The 26500-nt window shown below is 46.1% G+C and overlaps 1 protein-coding gene across 1 annotated transcript in view; it reads right to left on the reverse strand.

Moving 5' to 3' along the window:
* VANGL2 (VANGL planar cell polarity protein 2) overlaps positions 1-26500 on the reverse strand; it is a 134148-nt gene that overhangs the window by 6065 nt on the left and 101583 nt on the right. The window contains exons 3-7 of the mRNA XM_082242723.1: positions 22905-23182; positions 21559-21682; positions 13942-14546; positions 6454-6590; positions 1041-1176 (exon numbers count right to left, since the gene is read on the reverse strand). Of these exons, the coding sequence (XP_082098849.1) occupies positions 1041-1176; positions 6454-6590; positions 13942-14546; positions 21559-21682; positions 22905-22975 (1073 nt within the window). The 5' untranslated portion in view covers positions 22976-23182. The remainder of the gene's footprint in view (positions 1-1040; positions 1177-6453; positions 6591-13941; positions 14547-21558; positions 21683-22904; positions 23183-26500) is intronic.

A 26500-nucleotide genomic window follows, 5' to 3' on the forward strand; every position in this document is an offset into this window, starting at 1 on the left:
CTAAAGTTAATTTACACAAAGCACAACAGGCGCTGTTTACAATTACTAAAAAACACACCAACGAGAACCTGATGAAAGATTTGCTCAATTTTCGTTGTTGGCGTCGGCTATTATTGTAAATGAGAGTGACATTTATCTACCCCGGGATTATCCCTAACAGGAGGATGATGACAGTTTTCTCCCGCAGGCTTGCACAAGTCCTAGAATTGCTGCGACTGCAGCAGGAGCGCAATGACATCTCTTCATCGCAGGGGAGAAGAGAATAGAGAATTAACATTAACGATTAAGGGATATGGGGATAATCATTCTTATATTCAGATATGTGCGAAGGGGCTTACACCGCTCACGCTCCAACTCTATAAAAATTTAAATCAACCTACTTTGTGAAAAGCACCGAAAAAGTTTCATAGTTAAGAGCGTGCTGAAATTTTTCACCTATCTGCCAAATTAAAGAGACACACTGGAGTCGATGTTTCAAGCCTAAAAAACTAAAAGTGACCTTGTGCAAAGCAACAGGTTCTCTTTAATATTGGCCACTTTTACTCTTTGTTCTGCTGCTGCTACCAGGAACAAAGTATAGAAGCCAAGCATAAGTTCCAAGTCACAGCCAGATCAGAAGAAGAGAATGGCGCGTTGACCTGAGGTTGTTATTGGAGGTCTATGTAAGGGTTGGAAGGGCTAGGGAGCCTGGTAAACTCATCCAATATAATTATCCTTTAACATTTAAGTTTAACCCCCCAATAGAGAAAACATGTGCCACTGCCCTTGCGTAGATCTCCGTGTCCCTACGGACTTCTTCTTCTTTCTTAATCCGTTCCTACAATGCTGTACATGGGGCCTCGACTTCTGTCCAAGTCAAGATTTAGCCACACCACACCCTGCACTAAGCTCCACCCCCAGCAGCCATTGGAGAAGAGGTAAAAAGGTACTTCAAAATCCTTAGGTCTCCATATCATTTAATGGAAACGTTCAATCGCCCAATTGGTTTCCCGTAATTTCCAATAACATAGAGAAGACCTGTGGACTCATAGTAGGCATACCTCGCTTTCCGCTTACGCACTCTCCGCTCATGCTCCGCCTCTTCATAGTAATACTCGTTGTGACTGTTGTCCCGCCTCCTGGCGGCTGCGGCTATTACTGCCCGAGACTGCCCTGTGGAGTTGTTAGTAGTATTTTCTAGAGTAAGAAAAAAACAAGGAACATGCAGCGGTTAGATTACAGGATTATAGTAAATAAAGAACATATAGGAAAAAGGGAAAAAAAAAAAAAAGAATTATGTTGATGCACCCAAAAACATATTATTGGAGGTGGAGTACGATTGGTTGAGTCACCCAACGGCTTCTCTATTTTTTAAGAGACTACAGTGGTGATAGTTTCACATCCGAGTTGCTGGCTGTTATCCGCAGAGGTGGTTTGGGTGTTCTGGCCTACCTTAGGGTGCCATTACTTTTGTGGTTGCAGTCTACCTATTTTGAAATGAATGAAAAAAATCTAACGGGAAGAGTGGGAACCCCTTGTAATGGCCAAAGCAAGTATGTGGACTCGGGAACTCAAGAGCTTTTACCAGGAGATGAAACTATCATAACTACAAAATGATTTGTTGATGACTTTTCCAGTTATGCTTGTACAGACTCCAGAATATTCACAGTGCCCAGTTGGGTGTTGTCCAGCAGGAGCTATACTATGCATTAAAAACATAGAAGGTTTGGCCTTCCGTAAACCGTGCAGGAGCAATGCCTGCATGATCATAGACCGTGCAGGAGTTATAACTACATAGAATCGTTGACATTCAGTAGACAGTGCAGAAGTTTGAGCTGCACGGAATGGTGGGAGTCCCATAGTCAGTTCAGGAGTTCTAGCTACATGAACAGATTGGCATTCCATACACTGTGAAGATGCTATAGCGGCGCGAAATGTTCAGAATTCCATAGACAGTGGAGATGCTATAGCTGCGTGGAAATGTTCAGCATTCCATAGACCGTGGAGATGCTATAGCTGCGAGGAAATGTTCAGAATTCCATAGACAGTGGAGATGCTATAGCTGCGTGGAAATGTTCAGCATTCCATAGACAGTGGAGATGCTATAGCTGCGTGAAAATGTTCAGCATTCCATAGACCGTGGAGATGCTATAGCTGCATGGAAATGTTCAGAATTCCATAGACAGTGGAGATGCTATAGCTGCGTGGAAATGTTCAGCATTCCATAGAAAGTGGAGATGCTATAGCTGCGTGGAAATGTTCAGCATTCCATAGACCGTGGAGATGCTATAGCTGCATGGAAATGTTCAGCATTCCATAGACCGTGGAGATGCTATAGCTGCATGGAAATGTTCAGCATTCCATAGACCGTGGAGATGCTATAGCTGCGCAAAAATGTTCAGCATTCCATAGACAGTGGAGATGCTATAGCTGTGTGAAATGTTCTGCATTCAATAGACACAGCGGAGAGGCTATAGCTGCGTAAAACTTTCAGCATTCCATAGACAGTGGAGATGCTGTAGTGCAGGTAGCTATTGCTGTGTAGGATGGTAAGCATTCCGAAGACCGTAGAGGAGCCACACTGTATGGATTGGTACGCATTTTATATACAGTGCAGGATTTTCTGCTACATTAAATGCTCAGCATTCCATAGACCATGCAGGAGCTATAGCTGCTTGAAATTACTGGAATTCCAAAGACCGTGCAGGAGCTATAGCTGCATAGATTGGTCAGTATTTCACATAGAGCGCAGTCGTTTTAGCTGCATTAAATGCTTAGCATTCTGTAGGCTGCACAGGAGCTACAACTGCATGGAGTGATCGCCATATGTTAGTTGCATGAAGTAGTTTTAGCTCCATTAAATATTCAGCATTAATTAGTCATTGCATGAGCTATAGCTGCATAGAATGGTTAGCATTCCGTAGACAGTGCAGGAGCTATACCTGAATGGATTGGTCAACATTTTATGGACAGTGCAGGATTATTTGCTACATTAAATACAGTATTACGTAGCTAGTGTGGGAGTTATAGCTGCATTAATGGGCTGGCATTCTGGAGACAGTGCAGGAGCTATATAGCTGCATTGATGGGTCAATATTTCATACACCGTGCAGGAGTTGTAGCTGCATTAAATGCTCAGCATTCCATAGGCCACACAGGAGCTTAAGCTGGATGGAATGATCACCATTCCGTAGACTATGAAGGAGCTATAGCTGCATGAATTGGTCAGCATTTCATAGACTGTACAGGAGTTAAAAGTGGCATGAAAAGATGGGCATTCCATAGACCTTTAAGGCAGCTATACCTGCATGGATTTGTCAGCATTTCATAGAGCTTACAGGATTTTTTTTCTACATTAAATACTCAGCATTCCATAGACAGTGCAGGAGCTATAGCTGCATGAAATAACTGGAATTTCGTAGACCGTGCAGGAGCAATAGCTGCATGAAATACCTGGAATTCCATAGACCGTGCAGGAGCTATAGCTGCATGAAATGACTGGAAATTCATAGACCATGTAGGAGCTATAGCTGCATGAAATGACTGGAAATTCATAGACCATGCAGGAGCTATAGCTGCATGAAATTACTGGAAACGCATAGACCATGTAGGAGCTATAGCTGCATGAAATGACTGGCATTCCATTGACAGTGCAGGAGCTATAGCTGCATGAAATACCTGGAATCCCATAGACCGTGCAGGAGCTATAACTGCATGAAATGACTGGACATTCATAGACCATGCAGGAGCTAGAGCTGCATGAAATGACTGGAAATTCATAGACCATGCAGGAGCTATAGCTGCATGAAATGACTGGCATTTCATTGACAGTGCAGGAGCTATAGCTGCATGATATAACTGGAAATTCATAGACCATGCAGGAGCTAGAGCTGCATGAAATGACTGGCATTTCATTGACAGTGCAGGAGCTATAGCTGCATGAAATGACTGGCATTCAGTAGACAGTGCAGGAGCTATAGCTGCATGAAATGACTGGAAATTCATAGACCATGCAGGAGCTATAGCTGCATGAAATTACTGGCATTTCATTGACAGTGCAGGAGCTATAGCTGCATGAAATGACTGGAAACCCGTAGATCGTGCAGGAGCTGCATAGATTGGTCAGCATTTCACATAGAGCGCAGGCATTTTAGCGGCATTCCATAGAAAGTGCAGGAGCTCTAGCTGTATGGATTAGTCAGCATTCCATAGACAGGGCAGGAGATATAGCTGCAACAAGTATTTTCTAATAGACAAACTTTAAAAACAAGTAAAGGTGAACAAATCAGACAACCATTTCATTGTCCCACTGCCCTGCCTGAAATTGAATTTAAAAAACGCAAAGGATTTCCTTTACGAAAACTGCAAAATGCAAACACTAAGGGAGTCCTTTGAGGGTTAAAAAATGTTGAATTTAAAAACGTCTGCCCGCAGCCTCGACGTTTCATTTCCAGCTCTTGGAGAAGCCCAACGAGGCCTCCATTCAAACGCAGACAGCAGCTTTGAAGTTTTTGACTTTCATAATTTGATATTCAGCTCAGTGCCCTAAAGGGAGAGAAAGGTTTCGAGGAGGTGGTTTCAGCCAACCTTCATAATGGAAGGGGCCCCGCCTTCTGTGCGCTAGGTTTTTTTTCACAGGGAACTAGAAAAAGACAAGATTCATGTCTGTGTGTAGCGGGCAGACAGTTATAGAGGTCATGGGAGCAAAGATGGTGGGAACTATTCTTGTCATCGTGAGGGTCTAAAAAGGAGGTTTGTGTCACCCATGACAACCAATCTCTGCACTGTCGGCCCTAGCTGACTAATAAAAGGGGGAACTGGGTTTTCATATGAAAGGGGGAAGCATCACTGAGGACAGCGGGTGGTGAAACATCTTCCAAACCCTTGGCGGCTCAGCCAGTGATTGAAAGTTGCACACAAAAATTTAACACTCTTTCCTTTTCGCCATAGTAAAGAGTAACATCGGAACCCAAAAAGCCAAAGGAAGGAGAGGGAAGAATCCGGTTTCGGAATTATTGTGTGTTAAATTTTAGCTTTAGCCATTAAGCTCCTTAACCAACAGGGTTTTATTATTTCAACTGAAGAGTAGAGAGGAGCTCAGCCTTTGTCCGAACTTGGACCAAACCCAGAAGTTGTCATTCTTGCCCAATTACTACGCCTAGGGTTGGGAATGCTAAAGAAAAACATTGACAGAATATTGCCACATGGCCTTTTTTAAGTCAATGTGATTAATTTCCAAGCTCATACCTACTGAGCAGCTAAGAAGCGGCAGGTAAACATGGGAAAAAAGAGCCGAGAGCTCCATCTGCTGGAGGTGATACAACTGGATTATTTCTTAGTTGCTTGACAAAAGGTATATATTTTTTTAAAGGTGCTTTCTTTATACCAGTTATCAATAACCATTGGGAAACCTTTACAGATACTTATTTGTAGGCTACTGTGAACGCCACTTAGCTTGATCTACAACGCATTGGGTATAACTAAGCCATGTCTTACTTGACCTTGAAATGTGTTTTTATACACTGTGACACCCAATAAAAAAAGAATTTGAAAAAATAAATAAGTGCTGTTGCATAGTTGGGGTTAACGTGAACCCATTACTTTCCAGTGCTTGGCCAAGGTATAGGTTTTAGCTGTAGGGACCACAGACTACTCTGGAGAAATCTCACCACTGCAATCTCAGACATGAAGAGCGACTGGGTGATTCTATGCCCTAGTGCAGTGATGGCGAACCTTGGCACCCAAGATGTTTTGGAACTACATTTCCCATGATACTCATGCACTCTGCAGTGCAGTTGAGCATCATGGGAAATGTAGTTCCAAAACATCTGGAGTGCCAAGGTTCGCCATCACTGCCCTAGCGTCCTCCTAGAACCTCGTAGTGGAGTAAATTTATACAACGATAAATCGTCAATAAACCCAACTCCAGCCACACCTTTTTCTTTATTTTTGTATAAAACAGAGAAGAGATAGAACATCAGTCATGTTTTAAAAAGCGGTCTGTCTCCACTGAAATGTCTTCTCTCTTCCTACCTCCAGGACAGGTAGAGAGGACAAAGCTCCCTCATGGTGACGCAGACAGTTTTACAATCCTAAGAGAAATTTTAAACTTTCCATGTTTCATTAGAAAATGTAGACTTTTTGCTGTCCCCACTGGGAGGATTTCCCTCACTTCCTATTTTATTGGACATCTACCAAACAGGAAGTGGGGAGATTTTCCCTCACTAGCGCCTATCAAATAGACTGAAGTGAAGGAAAACCTCTCATATGGCAGCATATACATGAATGGAAAGTTGATTGAGGTTCTAACTCTGACACCATCTGGAGTTGGGTGTTAACAGTAGAGGACAACCCAAGAGAGGTCCTAAACACAAGCTATGTAGACGAGGTTCTTGACAGGGAAGAGACAACAGGTGAAGACAAAGTGGAGAAGACCCAAGAGACCCAGGAACATCATCATCATCATCGTCTCACCCTCTCCAAGCGAGTAGACCTTGAATCCAGACATTTTCTTGCTCAGGATGGATTTTGGCAGGTTCAGGAGGGCAGGGTTGTAGACAGGGAAGTCGTGATAATAATTTTCCAAAATCCATACAGCGACTCGCTGGATACTGTGAGTAGAACAGACAGGGATGGGTGGGGAGGAGAGACGGTAAATTAACAAGTGTGCCAAAAGGGGGAAGGAGAAGACACAAGGGGAAAACAGGAGGAACATGGAAACAAAGGCCGTGAATCAACCAGACTGACAATACAGAAAAATCTAGCAGAACAAAGATGGCTGCCGTAGAATTGGGAAACAAACATGGCCACCATAGAGGTGAAAAAAATACAGTCCAAATTTTTTAACTTTCTAAAACTCATAGTTCCCCGACCCTACTCCGTATTCTTACCAGACCCCATTCACACCGTTCTCCCCAAAGAGGAACCCATTCACACCGTTCTCCCCAAAGAGGAACCCATTCACACCGTTCTCCCCAAAGAGGAACCCATTCACACCGTTCTCCCCAAAGAGGAACCCATTCACACCGTTCTCCCCAAAGAGGAACCCATTCACACCGTTCTCCCCAAAGAGGAACCCATTCACACCGTTCTCACCAAAGAGGAACCCATTCACACCGTTCTCACCAAAGGAGGAACCTATTCACACCGTTCTCCCCAAAGGAGGAACCTATTCACACCGTTCTCCCCAAAGGAGGAACCTATTCACACCGTTCTCCCCAAAGGAGGAACCTATTCACACCGTTCTCCCCAAAGAGGAACCCATTCACACCGTTCTCACCAAAGAGGAACCCATTCACACCGTTCTCACCAAAGAGGAACCCATTCACACCGTTCTCACCAAAGAGGAACCCATTCACACCGTTCTCACCAAAGAGGAACCCATTCACACCGTTCTCACCAAAGAGGAACCCATTCACACCGTTCTCACCAAAGAGGAACCCATTCACACCGTTCTCACCAAAGAGGAACCCATTCACACCGTTCTCACCAAAGAGGAACCCATTCACACCGTTCTCACCAAAGAGGAACCTATTCACACCGTTCTCCCCAAAGGAGGAACCTATTCACACCGTTCTCCCCAAAGGAGGAACCTATTCACACCATTCTCCCCAAAGAGGAACCCTATGGTCTCCTCCTACTAGAAGCACCTTGTGTATGTTTTAAGTCATTAGACCAGTCTTTCAACCTTTTCAAACACAGAGGAACCCTTAAAACTTTCTGGTTTCAGGGAACCCCTGCTAAAATGTACTATTTACATTAGGGTGATGGTCAGTGGGAAGAATGCTTCTTATACTTGTGGTCATTGGGAAGAATTACCCCCTTACATATAGCCAAAAAGATCACTGATGTCAGTAGGAACTTCTCTGAAAAGGAGAAAATTGTTAATTGCTCAAGGAACCCCTAGCAATCTCTGGAGTGTTCCATGAAGCCCTGGTTGAGAACCCCTGCATTAGACACTGCACAGAGCCTATTATTTCTGGTAAGCAATCCCAATCTGGGTATCATGAAATCAGCAAAGCACAACCATTGTGTAGCAGGAAGAAGAGACTGCATATATAATTAGGAGATATGTCCTGTGTTCATTTAGGAAGATCAATTACAACTGAAGTTTTCTGACATGAACCAAGTTTATAAGATTTCATATATTAGATTTCAGTCTATAATCAAAAAGATTATACTCTCATTAGATAGATGAAAACCTTAATGTCCACCCATTTGCCCCAACGCTCTTTGTACTACAAGCAGTGTACTCTGGGAATGCCCAGATTAATATTCCAGTACTGGTCTGACATAAAACAAACATCATAATGCCTGAAGCTCGTCAAATCTCAGCTGCAGTTGCCATGGGAACAATGGTATACATCCCATGGCCTTTGTAGTAAAAAAAAAAAAAAAAAAATCTACAGGAATAAAAAAGCAGGTTTGCAAATACCTACAGACAATTCAAGCAGTTGCAATGTCCACTGGCTACTGGTACAGAATAATTAAAGAACACTGCATTAGTTACTCTTTATTTTTGAAGCTGAACTCATTTTACAAGGCAATATCTGGCTTTGCAAAGGGATGTGGTGCATTCAAAGTGGATTTATCTCCTTTGTGGCTCTTAAGGAATGTATTTAAAGTGGAATTCTGGCTATATACCCAACTAGACTTAAAACTGTCCTCTTCCCCCTTTTAACACCTATGCTCACTAACCTGTGTAAGAAAGATGTATATACTTACCCATTTTCCAGCCGTTTCCAGTCACAGGATGTCCTGTGTCAGCCAGCAGCGGCTGCAGGGGAAAGGAGGGAGCACCGACAACAGATGGGCCATTGAAGCCTACGGGTGTCATCACCACTCCAGGCTTACTTGCTGTTGTTGGAGTGCTCTCTCCTACTACCCCCTGCAGCTGCCACTGGCTTGACAAAGGGGAGATCGTGTGACCGGACTGGGCTGAAAATAGGTAGGTGTATACAACTTTCTTACACTGGTTGGGTATTTCCCCTCCCTTTTTGAATTGGCAGTAACATAGTGACTGGGAACATTTACAGATACACCATATGGCCTAAAGCTGAATGACACCTGACCCTGACCACCCGTATGAACTTGTTGGACACCCCATTCTAAATCTATTGCCACGAATATGGAAATGGCTTGCCTTTGCAGCTATAATAACCTCCAATCTTCTGGGAAGGGTTCCCTCAAGATCTTGTAAGTGTGTCTGTGAAAATGTGTACCCATTTGTGAAGTCAGGTATGAATGTTGAATGTAAAGACCTGGCTTGCAAATGGGGTTCCAATTCATCCCAAGGGTGTATAGTAGGGTTGAGGTCAGGGCTCTTTGTAGGCTATTCTAGTTCCTCCACCCCAAAATGCTTTAAACCATGTCCTTTTGGAGTTGTCTGCCATTTAGGAGATCAGATACTGATGTTGGATGAGAAGACCTGGCTCACCATCAGTGTTCCCATTATTCCAAAAGTGCTCTGTAGAGTTGAGGACAGGGCTCTGTGTAGGCTAATGATCTCCAAACTGTGGTCTGTGGCCGAATGCAGCCTTTTGCCAGGCTTTATCTGGCCCTTGGAGCATGGATCCCCCAACTGACACCAACGATGGGGCATCATTCCCCCAACTGACACCAATGATGGGGCATCATTCCCCCCCACTGACTCCAACGATGGGGCACCATTCCCCCCACTGACTCCAACGATGGGGCACCATTCCCCCCACTGACTCCAACGATGGGGCATCATTCCCCCCCACTGACTCCAACGATGGGGCATCATTCCCCCCCACTGACTCCAACGATGGGGCATCATTCCCCCTCACTGACTCCGATGGGGCACCATTCCCCCCCACTGACTCCAACGATGGGTACTAATCCTCTCTGTAATAGCAATGATGGGGCGTGGTTTACTCCCACTGACATTGGTACATTTTCTACTCCCACTGGCCACAATTCGGCACCCCAAAGTCTGAAGGACAGTAAACTGGTCCTTGGTTTAGAAAGTTTTAAGACCCGTGGTGTAAGCTATTCCAGTTCCTCCATACCAAACTCCTCAAAACATGTCCTTAAGGAGCTGGCTGCCAATTAGGAGATCAGATACTGATGTTAGCCGAGAAGATCTAGCTCATCATCTGCATACTAATTCATCTCCAAAGGGATTAGCAGGGTTGAGGTGAGGGCTCTGTGTAGGCCATTTCAAGTTCCTCCAAACCAAATTTCTCAAAACAATGTCCTTATGGAGGCTGGCCACCATATACGAGATCAGATATAGATGTTGAATGAGAAGACCTGGCTCACCATCGGGGATCCAATTCCTCCCAAAAGTGATCAGTTGGGTTGAGGTCAGTGCTCTGTGCAGAACATTCATGTTCCTCCACCAACTGAACTCAAACATTTTAAGGGGGGTTCACATACTTTTGGTCATAGTATAGGTGTGGTGGTCAGGTGTCTACAAACTCTTACCCATATAGTGTAGTAATGTGGACAGAGAATCTGAATCTTCTTTAAGCTGCCCATACAGCAGTAGTCATTTTCTTCGAATTTCTTGTTTTGGGAACCTGTGTTTTTACTTTCGAATGGTTAGTGGGGTCAAACTGATGTTCATTTTCTAACAAGATTTGGAAGAGAGATTTGAAGGAAGGAGCAGGATGGACAATTTTTCCTCGAATAAACATATTTCTAACCATAAACGTGGATTTCATTAGGGAAAGGACATTCATTCTAAAATTGACTGTTAAAAACAGCATTTTGAAATACCTGAATGTCCACAGAAATGTTAGTTTGAAAGTCTACAAGTAAATGGCCATCTTTAGTCTAGCCCAAGGGTGCCCAAACTTTCTAAGCAAGCCAGGGGTCCGGGCTGTGGCCAGTGGAAGTAGAAAATGCCTCAACATCAGTGCGCCATCATTGGTTTTAATGGAAGAACTAGTGCTCCATTGATGGTTGACGGTGATGGGAGAACTAGTGCTCCATTGATGGTTGACGGTGATGGGAGAACTAGTGCTCCATTGATGGTGATGGGAGAACTAGTGCTCCATTGATGGTTGACGGTGATGGGAGAACTAGTGCTCCATTGATGGTTGACGGTGATGGGAGAACTAGTGCTCCATTGATGGTTGACGGTGATGGGAGAACTAGTGCTCCATTGATGGTTGACGGTGATGGGAGAACTAGTGCTCCATTGACGGTGATGGGAGAACTAGTGCTCCATTGATGGTGATGGGAGAACTAGTGCTCCATTGATGGTGCTCCATCTTTGGTGTCAGTTGGTGCAACAGTGCCCAAAGGGCCAGGTAAAGGGAAGGAAAAGGGCCACATCCATCCCCCAGGCCGTATTTTGGAGACCACTGGTCTAGCCAAAACTAAAAGATGGCTGGAGTTACTTTTTAAATTATCAAGGGACATGGCTTCAGGCCCAGTGCTATCACTATAATGCAGAGGTTCTATAAATGGTGGTTTTATTGACTATGTTTAGACTGCAGAATTAGTTTATGGCTGGGGCAGTAAACTCATTACACTATAAAGATAAAATATGTCCTTTTTAGTGCCCTAGTTTGGATATCATAAAGTTTGACGGCAGATAAGCAGTGTCTGAGACCGGGATCTCCATATGACCGGTTCAGCAGCTTCACATACCAAGGAGTGTTGTTCTGCAAATACAGGAACATCGCGTTTCCAATATGATTGAAATTCACGCTGCTTATATTTTCCCTTTTCTCAACAGGCTGTATGGTATTTTTTACCACGTACCACGATTCGACGTACCTGTACGTCGGCTCGGAGAAGTGGTTGGTACCAGGATGATCTGCAGCTATCAACCGGTACCATTCTTCAGAGCCGGTGGTCGGCTTTCAGAAGATAATAGCCCATGCGGCTTTGGAGCTGCTTGGCTGTTATCCCAGCAAGCGAGAGGGGACGTCCGCCGCCTTCCGCGGCTCTGCCTGGGTCTCCCATCCCACCAGGAGACCCGAGCAACCAGCTGGGATGTCCACCCGCTGGTTGGAGCCCTGAACAAAACCAGATTTTGCTTAGATCGGGTCTCTGATGTTTTAACCCAGAAGCGGCGCCATGACGTCCCTTCCGGTTTAGTGCCCCAAGAGCCTTTATCTGGCCCTTGGGGCGCTATCCCACCAACTGACACCAAAGGTGGAGCACCATTCCCCCTACTGACACCATCAATGGAGCACTAGATCTTCCATTAAAACCAATGATGGGGCACTGATGCTGAGGCATTTTCAATCTCCACTGGCCACAGCCCAACCCCATTTTGAATACTTTGAAGTGCAGTGGAGGTGTCTGGGGTCTTTTAGACCCCAGATCCCTCCATAAAGAGTACCTGACACTGCCTATTACTGTCACAAGGGATGTTTACATTCCTTATGACCACAATAAAAGTGATCAGATAATTATTTTTTATTTTAAAATGGTGCTAAAAATAAAAAAAAAATTAAATAAAATAAATAGGAAAAAAATAAATTTTAAAGCGCCCCCGTCGCCATGAGCTTACACATGGAAGAAAACGCATACGCAAGTCGTGCCCTCAAAAAGAAAATGGTGTTTAAAACCACACGTGAGGTATCGCCGCGATCACCAGAACGAGAGCAATAATTCTAAAAACAGAACTATGCTGTAACTCTAAACTGGTAACCGTTAAAAGTTTTAAAGCATCGCCTATGGAGATTAAATGTAGCGCAGCTTGTCGCCATTCCCCAAGTGTGCGCAATTTTAAACCGTAACACGTTAGGTATCTATTTACTTGACGTGACATCTTTCACAATATACAAAAAAATTGGGCTAATTTTACTGTTTAGTTTTTTTTAAATGCAGTAAAATTTATTTTTTCCTAAAAAATTGCGTTTGAAAGACTGCATTTAGGAGTTAGGAGAAATCTCAACAGAACAGAAGAGAGCAGACAAATTAGATTTTACCCTTTCCCATGATATCCAAAATGTAAAAATAAGAAAAACAAAACCCAGACCTTTTTTTTATGTATAGTTCGTATTTATACATGTTCATAGGGGGAGTATCCATTTTTTGTAAATTACATATGCAGCATCAGCTTCCTGCTTAGTACAACTGCAGAGAGAGTGTGCCGTACCTTTTGTCTCACAAACCTATCAAGCTACACAAGGTGAATAATATTGCAATCTCTAGGGAAGCCTCATGGCCTCCCCCTACGCTCTCTAGGTGGGAGGCCTCACTCACGCTCTCTAGGTGGGGATCATCCAAGTGGAGCTTATCCAAGCTTTAGGTAGGGGTTAATCTACGTTCTAGATGGCACTTTTTCAAGCTCTAGGTGGGGAGGCCTCCCCCTACGCTCTCTAGGTGGGGAGGCCTCCCCCTACGCTCTCTAGGTGGGGAGGCCTCCCCCTACGCTCTCTAGGTGGGGAGGCCTCCCCCTACGCTCTCTAGGTGGGGAGGCCTCCCCCCTACGCTCTCTAGGTGGGGAGGCCTCCCCCCTACGCTCTCTAGGTGGGGAGGCCTCCCCCCTACGCTCTCTAGGTGGGGAGGCCTCCCCCCTACGCTCTCTAGGTGGGGAGGCCTCCCCCCTACGCTCTCTAGGTGGGGAGGCCTCCCCCCTACGCTCTCTAGGTGGGGAGGCCTCCCCCCTACGCTCTCTAGGTAAGAGGCCTCCCCCTACGCTCTCTAGGTAAGAGGCCTCCCCCTACGCTCTCTAGGTAAGAGGCCTCCCCCTACGCTCTCTAGGTAAGAGGCCTCCCCCTACGCTCTCTAGGTAAGAAGGCTCATCCACGCTCTCTAGGTGGGGCTCATCCACGCTCTCTAGGTGGGGCTCATCCACGCTCTCTAGGTGGGGCTCATCCACGCGGAGTTTAACCAAGCTTTAGGTAGGGGTTAATCTACATTCTAGATGGCACTTTTTCAAGCTCTAGGTGAGGCTCATCCAAGCTCTAGGAGACTTTATCCTGTTATCGCATCTACCATGCACAAAACGAGCTGTAAATGATTCCATCTTACCTTAAGTGGCCAATATTGTAGTGCCTGCTTGCCCCATCTGTGGACCTGACCACCTTGATGGTGAACTGAGGTTGCAGTTGCCGTAACTCCAGCAAGACTACTGCCAAGTAGTGAACAAACAGCAAAGCGTCCACCAGCGACACAGCGTATTGTACTATCCCCTGGTAATTCCTCTCGGCGGTGGTGAGGATCCGGACGGCATAGAAGAGCCAGTAGGACACCACTAGCAGGAAAATAAGCACCATGATGAGCGCCCGGAAGACGAACACCCGCGGGAAGAAGGCCTTGGGGCGCCGGAAGAAGAGCGCCCAGCTGCCCACCAGGAGGATGAGAAGTTTGAAGGCCACGGAGATGAAGAGGCCCTCGCAGGGCGTGCCACAAGCTTCCAGATCCCACGGTAAGATTTTGGGCAACAGCATGAAGGCAATGGGGGTGAGGAAAGAGACAAGGGCCAAGGCTCCGCCCACAATGACACCCAAGTGGCGGGAGCAGTCCAGGTTGGCGCTGTCTTCCATGTCCTTAGTGATACGGGTAATGTCATCGTGGGATATGCTGTGTTCCGAGGTCCCGGTGACCACGGTGGTGGTTTCGCCCCAGTTGTCATCCTGTAGACCAAGCATAAGAAGAGTCACTTTAACGAGGGCCTATCATAAGATAGAATTCATTCATGTTAAGTGCAGCTTTCTCAGTAATAGGTCACCGTAACACTTCTAGATATTATTACCTCTCACAAAGATCACAGCACCCCCCACCCCCTCCCGGAAAAACCTTCATCTGCTTTTCTCTCAATAAGGACGGCGCCATCTTTGTTTAGGCATCAACCAGGGTCACCACCCACTTCTTTAACAGAGATGCTACATTTTTGTTGGTGGATTGGAGAAGGATTAGAAACCACCTAACTTCCTGTCTCACCACAAACTCTCATTCCTTGTACAGGTGTCACAGGAACAGGAAGTGTAAGAAATCACCTAATGGGGTCACAGACAAAAATCTAGAATAAAAATTCTCTCTTTCCCTACTCTACTCAAAACACAATAAAAAATAAAATAAAAAGGATTTGTTGGGCTTTAAATCTCTTTCCAAGCGTACCTTACAAAATCATGCTGGCGGCAGCTTTATAAAAGGCAATTCTCATTTTGAATTCAGCTCATAACTTGGGACTGTTGGCGGCTCTCCCCTCCTCCCCCCTCTCCTCCTGCCGTACAAGATCACACAAGCTGGGGGAGCTCCGACTTGGCGGAGGTACAAGACGAACAGGTGCCAGCCTTTGCCAGAGAGCCGCCGCGCATTTTCACATTGCTGCGTGGGGAGCTGTTGTGTTAATATGTCATTTTTATATGGAAACTTATTTTCGGGGGCTTTTTCGCAGCCCTGTAGGAGTGTTGGTTTCCTTCAACAGGACTCAAAAAAAAAAAAAAGGAAGACGACAAGTTTGATCTTGTGACCTTAAACCCAACCGGTTGAACAACCGTGTTATAGCGGAGGGGGGGGGGGGTATGGATTACAATATGGAGCCTGAAACACACAGCCCCTGGCTCCACTTCTTACGTTACAGCTACAGACACTCTCACGCTATTAAATCTCCGCCAAACCCACCTAAAACACAACTCAGCCCGGAATTTATTCTCACCTAGGCAAGGATTACATATGCAGTACCCACAACCTTCTGAGATAACCACGTCATGCATCCCAGGAGGCCATGGGGTGTCCTTACCACACATGCACTTTGCCAATTGGAAGGGTGGGGGGGGGGGGGTAGCTTTCTCTTCTTGGTTTTTCCAGCTGGCCTCCGATGGATAAAAATCACATCAGGGGGGCAGTTTCTAGAAACCGGAAAAAGGAGAGGCTTCCTCCTGACGATGTCACAGAAGAACATGGGCGACACGGGTACTGGTCCTCCCCTATTCCACTAAAGGAAAGGAATTTTATTTAGGTCGGTTTTAAATTGTTGGAGTGATCCCTTTACTTCCTACTTGTTATTATATATGGTCAGCAGTAGAGGAAGTAAGGGAATATGCCCCCCCCCCCCCGGGGTAGCAGTAAAATCCTGACGGGGTCCCAACCCATCCACATGCTATCCTATACCTTTTGGTTTGGCATACACTAAGGAATACTAAATGGTGCTTGGCTTAGGAGGCCACTTTGGCATGTCCAAAATGGACCTTCACCCTCCCAACCTTAAAATGGACCTTCACCCTCCCAACCTTAAAATGGACCTTCACCCTCCCAGCCTTAAAATGGACCTTCACCCTCCCAGCCTTAAAATGGACCTTCACCCTCCCAGCCTTAAAATGGACCTTCACCCTCCCAGCCTTAAAATGGACCTTCACCCTCCCAGCCTTAAAATGGACCTTCACCCTCCCAGCCTTAAAATGGACCTTCACCCTCCCAGCCTTAAAATGGACCTTCACCCTCCCAGCCTTAAAATGGACCTTCACCCTCCCAGCCTTAAAATGGACCTTCACCCTCCCAGCCTTAAAATGGACCTTCACCCTCCCAACCTTAAAATGGACCTTCACCCTCCCAGCCTTAAAATGGACCTTCACCCTCCCAGCCTTAAAATGGACCTTCACCCTCCCAGCCTTAAAATGGACCTTCACCCTCCCAGCCTTAAAATGGACCTTCACCCTCCCAACCTTAAAATGGACCTTCACCCTCCCAACCTTAAAATGGACCTTCACCCTCCCAACCTTAAAATGGACCTTCACCCTCCCAACCTTAAAATGGACCTTCACCCTCCCAACCTTAAAATGGACCTTCACCCTCCCAACCTTAAAATGGACCTTCACCCTCCCAACCTTAAAATGGACCTTCACCCTCCCAACCTTAAAATGGACCTTCACCCTCCCAACCTTAAAATGGACCTTCACCCTCCCAGCCTTAAAATGGACCTTCACCCTCCCAGCCTTAAAATGGACCTTCACCCTCCCAGCCTTAAAATGGACCTTCACCCTCCCAACCTTAAAATGGACCTTCACCCTCCCAACCTTCTTCCTAACATTCCACCCCTCTCAATCAAAACTTTATTTGACTTGTTTCGGGGGAACACTTCCTCTGTACTTTCTCACTTGGGCAAAACTGACAGATGCAGTACCCGTAGTCTCCTGGGACACCCACGTCATGCATTCCATAAGACAATGGGGGTATTCTACTGCGCTTACGCCATTAGGTGGACTGGCTGTCTCTTTCTGACTTTTGCATCATTGGGGAGGCCAGTTGTAAGAGCCCAGAAAAGACAGCCAGGCCCCTGATGATGTCCCAGAAGATGGCACGCCAAATTTTGTGTGCTGCAGCAGCTCTCTACAGAACACTGCTGGATCCTATGAGTATGCTTTTGTGTATAACCAATCTATTGGGGGGTGTTCCCGCAGCCTCCTGGGATACCCACATGCATCCCAGGAGACCATGGGGTATTCTACTGCACTTGCGCCTTTAGGGGGACTGGCTGTCTTTCTGGCTTTTGCAGCTGGCCAGCTTTAAGAACCTGGAAAAGACAGCCAGGCCCCTGATGATGTCCCAGAAGGTGGCAACAGCAAATTTTTTGTGCTGCAGCAGCTCTCTACAGAACACTGCTGGATCCTATGAGTATGCCTTTGTGTATAACCAATCTATTGGGGGGGGTGTTCCCGCTGCCTCCTGGGATACCCACATCATGAATCCCAGGAGACCATGGGGTATGGGGTATTCTACTGCACTAGGGCCTTTAGGGGGAACTGGTTGTCTTTCTGGCTTTTGCAGCTGGCCAGCTCTTTAAGAACCTGGAAAAGACAGCCAGTCCCCTGATGATGTCCCAGAAGATGGCACGCCAAATTTTGTGTGCTGCAGCAGCTCTCTACAGAACACTGCTGAATCCTATGAGTATGCGTTTGTGTATAACCAATCTATTGGGGGGGGGGGGGTTCCCGCAGCCTCCTGGGATAACCACATCATGCATCTCAGGAGACCATGGGGTATTCTATTGCACTTGCTCCTTTAGGGAGACTAGCTGTCTTTCTGGCTTATGCAGCTGGTCGGCTGTAAGAACCCAGAAAAGACAGGCAGGCCACTGATGACGTCCTAGGAGATGGCACCAGCAAATTTTGTGTGCTGCAGCAGCTCTCTACAGAACACTGCTGAATCTTACTAGTTTGCTTTTTTGCGTAAAACTAATCTATTGAGGGGGATGTTCCCGCAGACACCTGGGACACCCACATCATAAATCCCAGGAGACCATGGGGTATTTTACTGCATTTGCGCTGTTTCTTTTTGGCTTTTGCAGCTGGTCCCCCCCCCCCCCCCATTTTTTTTTTTTTTCATTGGGGAGGCCGGCTGTAAGAACCTAGAAGAGACAGCCAGGCCCCTGATGACATCCCAGAATATGGCAGCACTGAACATTGTGTGCTGCAGCGACTCTCTACAGAACACTGCTGGATCCTATAAGTATGCTTTTTATGTGTAGAACTCATCTATTGGGGCGGGATGTTCCCGCAGCCTCCTGGTATACCCGCATCAAGCACACCAGGAGGCCATGGGGAATTCTACTGTGCATGCGCTATCAGGGGGACGGTCTTTATGAATTTTGCAGCTGGCCTCTGTTTTTTTTTTTTTCGCATTATCAAGAGGCCAGCTGTAAGAACCCAGAAAGGAAAGCCAGGCCCTTGATGACGTCACAGAAGAAGATGGCGGCATAGGATATGGTGAGCTGCAGTGACATGGCAGATTTGTACTGAATACCACTGGATTCGGTGATTATGCTTCTTTGAAGATAACCCATCTATGGTGGGGGAGTGGGGGTTACGGGGGGGGGGGGGGGGGGGGGAGTGAAGCTCCACTTTAAATGTTACTAATATGTACTATTATTCTGATGAATAGGAGCCTTAGCTTGAATTTGCATAGGCCGCCTTTTTGTTACAGCCATCACACCATTCTTTCTGCCCTCATGTACTAAAGCGCTGCACAAACTGTTGGCGCTAAATAAATCCTGCATAATAACAATATTGAAACTATAATTTAAATGTATTTTTAACTCAGCGAGCCGTCTGTTATTTACCGATGAGTTTAGCTGTACGCTCCCGGAGGAAGGCATTGAACTAATAGGAAGGGTATTTGTTCCTTCCTCTAGTTTAATGAGGTGTGGAAAGGTAAATTTGTACAACCAGGCTGCTAAACGGAGTTTCCATAGTAAAGAAAAAAAAAAAAGAAGTTTCCGCCGTCTCCTCTTGGCCTTCGCATGGCCTGGAAACAATTACATCACCGACAGCCAATGGCGGTCGAAAAACGGCAACCCCTGTCCTGCGAATCCTCTCGCAATCTCTCCCTGGCAACAGGTCAAAGACATGAGGACCCGTCTCGCTTGCGCGGCCGGACTTGCTGGTTAGCGCTGCGCCACGGGATCTCGTCTGGAGATGCCGATAAGTCCTGCAAGGAATCAATAAACTCTCCTGTTAATTGAAGCTGCAGACATTGGCAGAAAATAATTAGTCACAAGGTGATGGCAGGCAATAAGCGAGTCTTCCGCTGCGCCGCAGAGCTAGCCGCACGCATTCGCGCCAAGCAAGGAAAAGAAGAGGTAACAAGCGGACTGACTAAAGCCCAGCTGCATACGTGCACTTTTTAGCAAGTAGCATAAAGAAGGAATTTTTTTATGTAAACATTTTGTGCTCTGTGCATACCAAATGGCTATAGCAGCCCATGTGGCTGCTATGGGGTCTGGGGTAGGAAGGGGGCCCCTGGAGGACTGCAAAACTGACATTACATTTTTTTTTCTTTAATAGAAATCTGTTCATGTATGTATGTATGCATGTATGTATGTATAACACAAAAAAGTTCCTTCTATTCTTTGCCTTCGCCAACTTGTTTTGAAGCCATGATCCCACTGCACGTAGGAGCATAGCCTCCCTGTCTTGCTCCCACTGCACGTAGGAGCATAGCCTCCCTGTCTTGCTCCCACTGCACGTAGGAGCATAGCCTCCCTGTCTTGCTCCCACTGCACATAGGAGCATAGCCTCCCTGTCTCGCTCCCACTGCACATAGGAGCATAGCCTCCCTGTCTCGCTCCCACTGCACATAGGAGCATAGCCTCCCTGTCTCGCTCCCACTGCACATAGGAGCATAGCCTCCCTGTCTCGCTCCCACTGCACATAGGAGCATAGCCTCCCTGTCTCGCTCCCACTGCACATAGGAGCATAGCCTCCCTGTCTCGCTCCCACTGCACATAGGAGCATAGCCTCCCTGTCTCGCTCCCACTGCACATAGGAGCATAGCCTCCCTGTCTCGCTCCCACTGCACATAGGAGCATAGCCTCCCTGTCTCGCTCCCACTGCACATAGGAGCATAGCCTCCCTGTCTCGCTCCCACTGCACATAGGAGCATAGCCTCCCTGTCTCGCTCCCACTGCACGTAGGAGCATAGCCTCCCTGTCTCGGTCCCAATGCACGTAGGAGCATAGCCTCCCTGTCTTGCTCCCAATGCACGTAGGAGCATAGCCTCCCTGTCTTGCTCCCACTGCATGTAGGAGCATAGCTCCCTGTCTTGCTCCCACTGTGGGTAGGAACCTACCCACCCTGTCTTGGTCCCACTGTATGTAGGAACGTAGCCATCCTGTCTTGGTCCTACTGTACATAGGAATGTAGCCACCCTGTCTTGGTCCCACTGTAGGTAGGAACATAGCCATCCTGTCTTGGTTCCACTGTACGTAGGAACATAGCCACCCTGTCTTGGTCCCACTCAATATAGGAACGTAGCCACCCTCTCTTACTTTCTCACAAGAAGGACTATGGGATTTGTAGCATGCACAGAGCAGTGCACATGACTGCAAAATGCACTGCTTGTTTCAACTGGGGGCCCAATCAAAATTATTCTATGGTGCCCCTTGAGTCCTAAGCTCGCCATACACCAGTAGAATTTCCATTGAAATTTTTCCTTTGAGTGCTCAATTTTCTAATAGTTAGTGGGCTCAAACTGGCATAAGTCTTCAACCAGAAGAAGCAGGATGAAACATTTTTAACAAACAAATTAAATGGGGTTTTCATTCAGGAATTGTATATATTGTGATGAAATCTATTTAATATGTCTGGATGAAAATTTAAGGACTTTCAAACAGAGCTGAGTTGAGTTAATCATGACAAGAATGAATGTACTGACCAACGATATTTCAGAATTTCTACACAAACGTTTAAATAGATCTTTAACTGCATATAGCCAGTTTTAGTAAAAGGATAAGTTCACCTTTTCAAGAAGTGAATGCCAAATATCCTGGCCAGCCCCTGGACCACGCTGCACATAGCATCCGTGATGGTCTATGCATTAGAATCTGTTCAGGAACCGTATTTTGTTGCTACTGCCAATCCAAGACTACCACAAGAAAAACAATTGGTACCGTAATGGGTGTAGTATCACACCCTTTTATGAATAGGGTACAACCTTTGGTTGGGTTATGGCACAAAAGTGCTCACCATGATTTGTTTCTAGTGAAATTCCAACAAAGACAAGATGGAGATTGTGTGCAAAGCAACCCAATTGCAGCTACAGTTTTGTTTACTACTTGCTAAACCATCAAATCCAACATCCTCTTGGTTTCTGCCAATTGTAACCCCATTACGTCCCCCCACAATTCTTGTTTATTTAGAGATGATGTACCCGGTCTTCTCCTCTCGTTGATTCGTTGTCTAACAAAGGCTCTCCTGGAGCTTGGATGGTGACTGACTTATCGCCGCGACTGCTGCCATCCCGGCTTTTGGATCGATGACGATCCCTCCGTTCTCTGTAGAGACAAAATAAAGTCATATGTTAAGGCTAATGGTCAAAACTCAATACTTAAAGCTTTCTCTGAACAGGGTTGCACTCAGTATGTACATTCTTACTTTGTTCCTAGTCAAAGTTGCATACCCTCCCAACATTTTTCCACACAATATACACAGCTCTATTGGTCTGTCAGGAACATGCACTGCTAGCATCTGAGGGGACAACAGTCTTAAGTAGGCCTTAATGCCTAATGAAAACTTTAGAGATTTAATAAAGTGAAAAAGGACATAGAGAAGAAAGACTGTGCTCATTGGGTATTATGCATTAGTAGAGACTCTCCAAAAAGTGAATAAATTGCCTTCGTTCTTGTGCATTTCTTGGACCCCAAGAATCTATAGCAGGAGAATTGGTTTATAAAGGGACTGTATTGGTACCAATATGCAGCATCTGGCCATTGCCTGTGGCACGTCCACAGCATTTGAACAATGTCTGTAGAGTATCTGCAGTCTATGGCCATTGCCTTTAGTGTGTTCACAGTCTCTGACTGGCTTTTGTACTGTAGCGTGTCCAGTCTCTACCCACGGGCTCTGCCATGTCCACAGTCTCTACCCACGGGCTCTGCCATGTCCACAGTCTCTACCCACGGGCTCTGCCATGTCCACAGTCTCTACCCACGGGCTCTGCCATGTCCACAGTCTCTACCCACGGGCTGTGCCATGTCCACAGTCTCTACCCACGGGCTGTGCCATGTCCACAGTCTCTACCCACGGGCTGTGCCATGTCCACAGTCTCTACCCACGGGCTGTGCCATGTCCACAGTCTCTACCCACGGGCTGTGCCATGTCCACAGTCTCTACCCACAAACTCTGGCATGTCCACAGTCTCTACCCACAAACTCTGGCATGTCCACAGTCTCTACACACGGGCTCTGGCATGTCCAGTGTCTCAGACCATCACCTGAAGTGAAACCTCGGTCTCCCTTAGCATTTCATATACTAAAAATCCTACATGGCCCTTTAGCCATGTCAGGGGCCTTAGCTACGTACTAAGAATTTGGCACAATTAGGAAAGTCCCCAATAACATTAATATAAAATGGTACACCAACCTGCCCTTGAGCCATTTATAGGAATAGGAGCAGGGCACACAACTGGACCCCTGCTGAACCCAGGCCCCAAAGCAGCCAAGCAGGCATACTTGCATCCCTGGCATCAATTTTCTTTTCTGAATAGTCATCTCTTACCTGTGTTTGCGGGAACTTCGGGACTGCCCCGACTTGTAGGAGTACCCAGAATATTGGGACTCGTTGTCCATGTTTTCAGAGTAGCGACCTTTGTGGCGATCCACGTTTACGGTTTTTGGTTTCCCCGACCCTGGAACTGCTGCCAACACGGCCGCCGCCTCTTTTAGCACAGGCTTCTTTAGGCCAAAAGGCGCCACCAGAAAATCCACTTTCACCTTGAGGGACTCTATTTTGATTGGCTGGCGTGGTCCGTCTCATAAGAAAAAAAAAACAGACACCTAAATGGAGGGAACAGGCAAGAAACAGTCAGAAGATTAGGTCAACAGGTTTGAGATGAAAGCAATAAAATACAATCACTCCAATGTACATTTTTATTTTTTTCCCATTTTTTACAAACTCTCTCACTTTGACCTTTCCTTTATGTAAATAAATCTTGCAGCTAGGCTAGCCATACATCAGTAGAATTTGGTTTGAAATTTTGTACAAAATTTATAAAAAAATGTTGGTCATAACATTTAATGACCCCTCATGGAGTCAACTAATTTCATTTGAAAGCCCTTAAAACTTTTGTCCAGGTGTAATAATAGGTTTCTTTTGTGCCTAGGACATGAGAGGACAATACTTCCTAAATTAAAACTACTTTCACAGTTAGAATTTTGTTCGAGAAAATTTTTTAATCCTGCGCCTTCTAAACTGAAGATCGATTTGACCAAATGTTCTACGGGGGTAGGGGGCCAGCCAACACCTGTACGGGGGTTGGGGGCCAGCCAACACCTGTACGGGGGTAGGGGGCCAGCCAACACCTGTACGGGGGTAGGGGGCCAGCCAACACCTGTACGGGGGTAGGGGGCCAGCCAACACCTGTACGGGGGTAGGGGGCCAGCCAACACTCGTACGGGGGTAGGGGGCCAGCCAACACTCGTACGGGGGTAGGGGGCCAGCCAACACTCTACGGGGGTAGGGGGCCAGCCAACACTCTACGGGGGTAGGGGGCCAGCCAACACTCTACGGGGGTAGGGGGCCAGCCAACACTCTACGGGGGTAGGGGGCCAGCCAACACTCTACGGGGGTAGGGGGCCAGCCAACACTCTACGGGGGTATGGTCAGCTTTAGTTGGGATGCAGGTTTATGGCTCTTTGTGTCTTCCTGTCTTGGTTACCCCATTACCTTCTTATCCTAGTGTCAGAGAGACAGGAAGGGAAGTTAAATCTCACTCAAGAGAGCACAATTGGTTAAAAACTAAAAGAACAGTTCAACGTTCTAAAATAAAAAACATTTTTTAAATATCAATCCCCAAAAGGATAATGTTACATATTCAACACACAAGAAAAAAAAAATTAAATAAAGCTGGCCACACGCCGATAGATTTCCTACGAACCTTCACATGCAAAACTTCATCAGTACATTCAATAAGGTCATCAGAGACTTGACGCACGTTGCAAGTACTTCCAAAATTTTCTTTTGCTTTTAACATTTGATTTTGGAACAAATGGAAGTTCCCAAGCATAAGCCAAATTCACCGTTTAGATTTTCGACCCTGTTCCTTAATTTTCCTATGCCAAGACTGATGATTGTATAGGACCCTATTCACTATTTAAAAAAGTTGAGCAAATGTTCCAAAATCTGCTTTTTTTCTAATGAAAGTCTACCGGTGTTGAACCAGCTTAGAGTGCTCTGGCTGCTATGTCATCGGGAGGTGGAAAGTGAGAATTCTCCATTGTGTTCATCAAATTAACCCCCGGGGGCAACTTTCTGTTTAAGTTTCTGTGACTCTCAGTGGTTTGTTTACATTCAACACAGAGCTTTTCTTCCCATCAGAAACCTGCCCTAATGGGGCAAAGCCAGCAGATGTGCTTCCCCTGGGCTTCCTGACAAGATCCCAAGGAGTGAGAAAAGGACACTCCATCCTAATTATACCGCAGGCGGCCATAGAGGGCCGGGAAACAAAGACCCGATCACTGAGAAGGAAGTGATATCATCACACTCTAGATACAAGATATACATTATACAGGAATGACATCACTGCTTTCCAGACATATGATATATTACACAGGAGTGACATCACCGCTCTCCAGAAACAAGTTATATACACTCACCGGCCACTTTTTTTTTTTTTTTTTAGGTACACCGGTTCATTTGCTTGGTAACACAAATTGCTAATCAGCCAATCACATGGCAGCAACTTAATGCATTTAGGCAGGTGAAGACAACTTGCTGATGTTCAAACTGAGCACCAGAATGAAGAAGAAAGGAGACTTACGTGACTTTGAATGTGGCATGGTTGTTGGTACCAGACAGGCTGATCGGAGTATTTCAAAAACTGGCATGGTTGTTGGTCCCACAAGGGCTTATCGGAGTATTTCAAAAACTGCTGATCTACTGGGATTTTCATGCACAACCATCTCCCGGGTTTACAGAAAATGGTCCAAAAAAAAAGAGAAAATATCCAGTGAGTGGCAGTTGTGTGAAGGAAAATGCCTTGTTGATGTCAGAAGAGAATGGGCAGACTGGTTTTAGATGATAGAAAGGCAACAGTAACTCAAACTAACCACTCATCACAACCAAGGTATGAAGAATACCATCTCGGAATGCACAAACACATTGAACCTTAAAGACGGTGGGCTACACAAGCAAGAAACCACACCCGGTGCCACTCCTGTCCACTAAGAACAGGAAACTGAGGCTACAATTCGCACAGGGTCACCAAAATTGGGCAATAGAAGATTGGAAAAACGTTGCCTGGTCTGACGAGTCTTGATTTCAGCTGCGACATTCAGATGGTAGGGTCACATTTTGGGGTAAACATGAAAGCATGGATCCATCCTGCCTTGTAGGGTCATATTTTGGGGTAAACATGAAAGCATGGATCCATCCTGCCTTGTAGGGTCAAATCTTGGGGCAAACATGAAAGCATGGATCCATCCTGCCTTGTAGGGTCAAATGTTGGGGTAAACATGAAAGCATGGATCCATCCTGCCTTGTAGGGTCATATTTTGGGGTAAACATGAAAGCATGGATCCATGCCTTGTATCAATTGTTCAGGCTGGCGGTGGTGGTGGTGTAATGGTGTGGGGAATATTTTCTTGGCACACTTTGGGCCCTTTAGTACCAATTGAGCATCGTTTAAAACGCCACGGCCTACCGTGAGTATTGTTGCTGACCATGTCCATCCCTTCATGACTTACATTGTCCCCATCTTCTGATGGCTCCTTCCAGCAGGATAATGCACCATGTCACAAAGCTCCAATCATCTCACCACTGGTTTCTTCACCATGACAATGAGGTCACTGTACTCCAATGGCCTCCACACTCACCACATCTCATCCAATAGACCGCCTTTGAGATGTGGTGGAACAGGAGATTGGCATCAAGGGTTTGCGACCGACAAATCGGCAGCAACTGTGAGATGCTTTCATACCAATATGGACCAAAACCTCAGAGGAATGTTTCCAACACCTTATAGTTACATAGTAGGTGAGGTTGAATAAAGACAATAGTCCATCCAGTTCAACCTGTGTAGGTGTGTGTGGCTGTAATCATCTCACATACCCCTGAATGTTCTGATCCTTGAGATGTAAGTCTAAGAGTCTTTTGAA

The sequence above is a fragment of the Pelophylax lessonae genome (genome assembly GCF_965119305.1).
Source record: "Pelophylax lessonae genome assembly, chromosome: 13".
Taxonomy (NCBI): domain Eukaryota; kingdom Metazoa; phylum Chordata; class Amphibia; order Anura; family Ranidae; genus Pelophylax; species Pelophylax lessonae.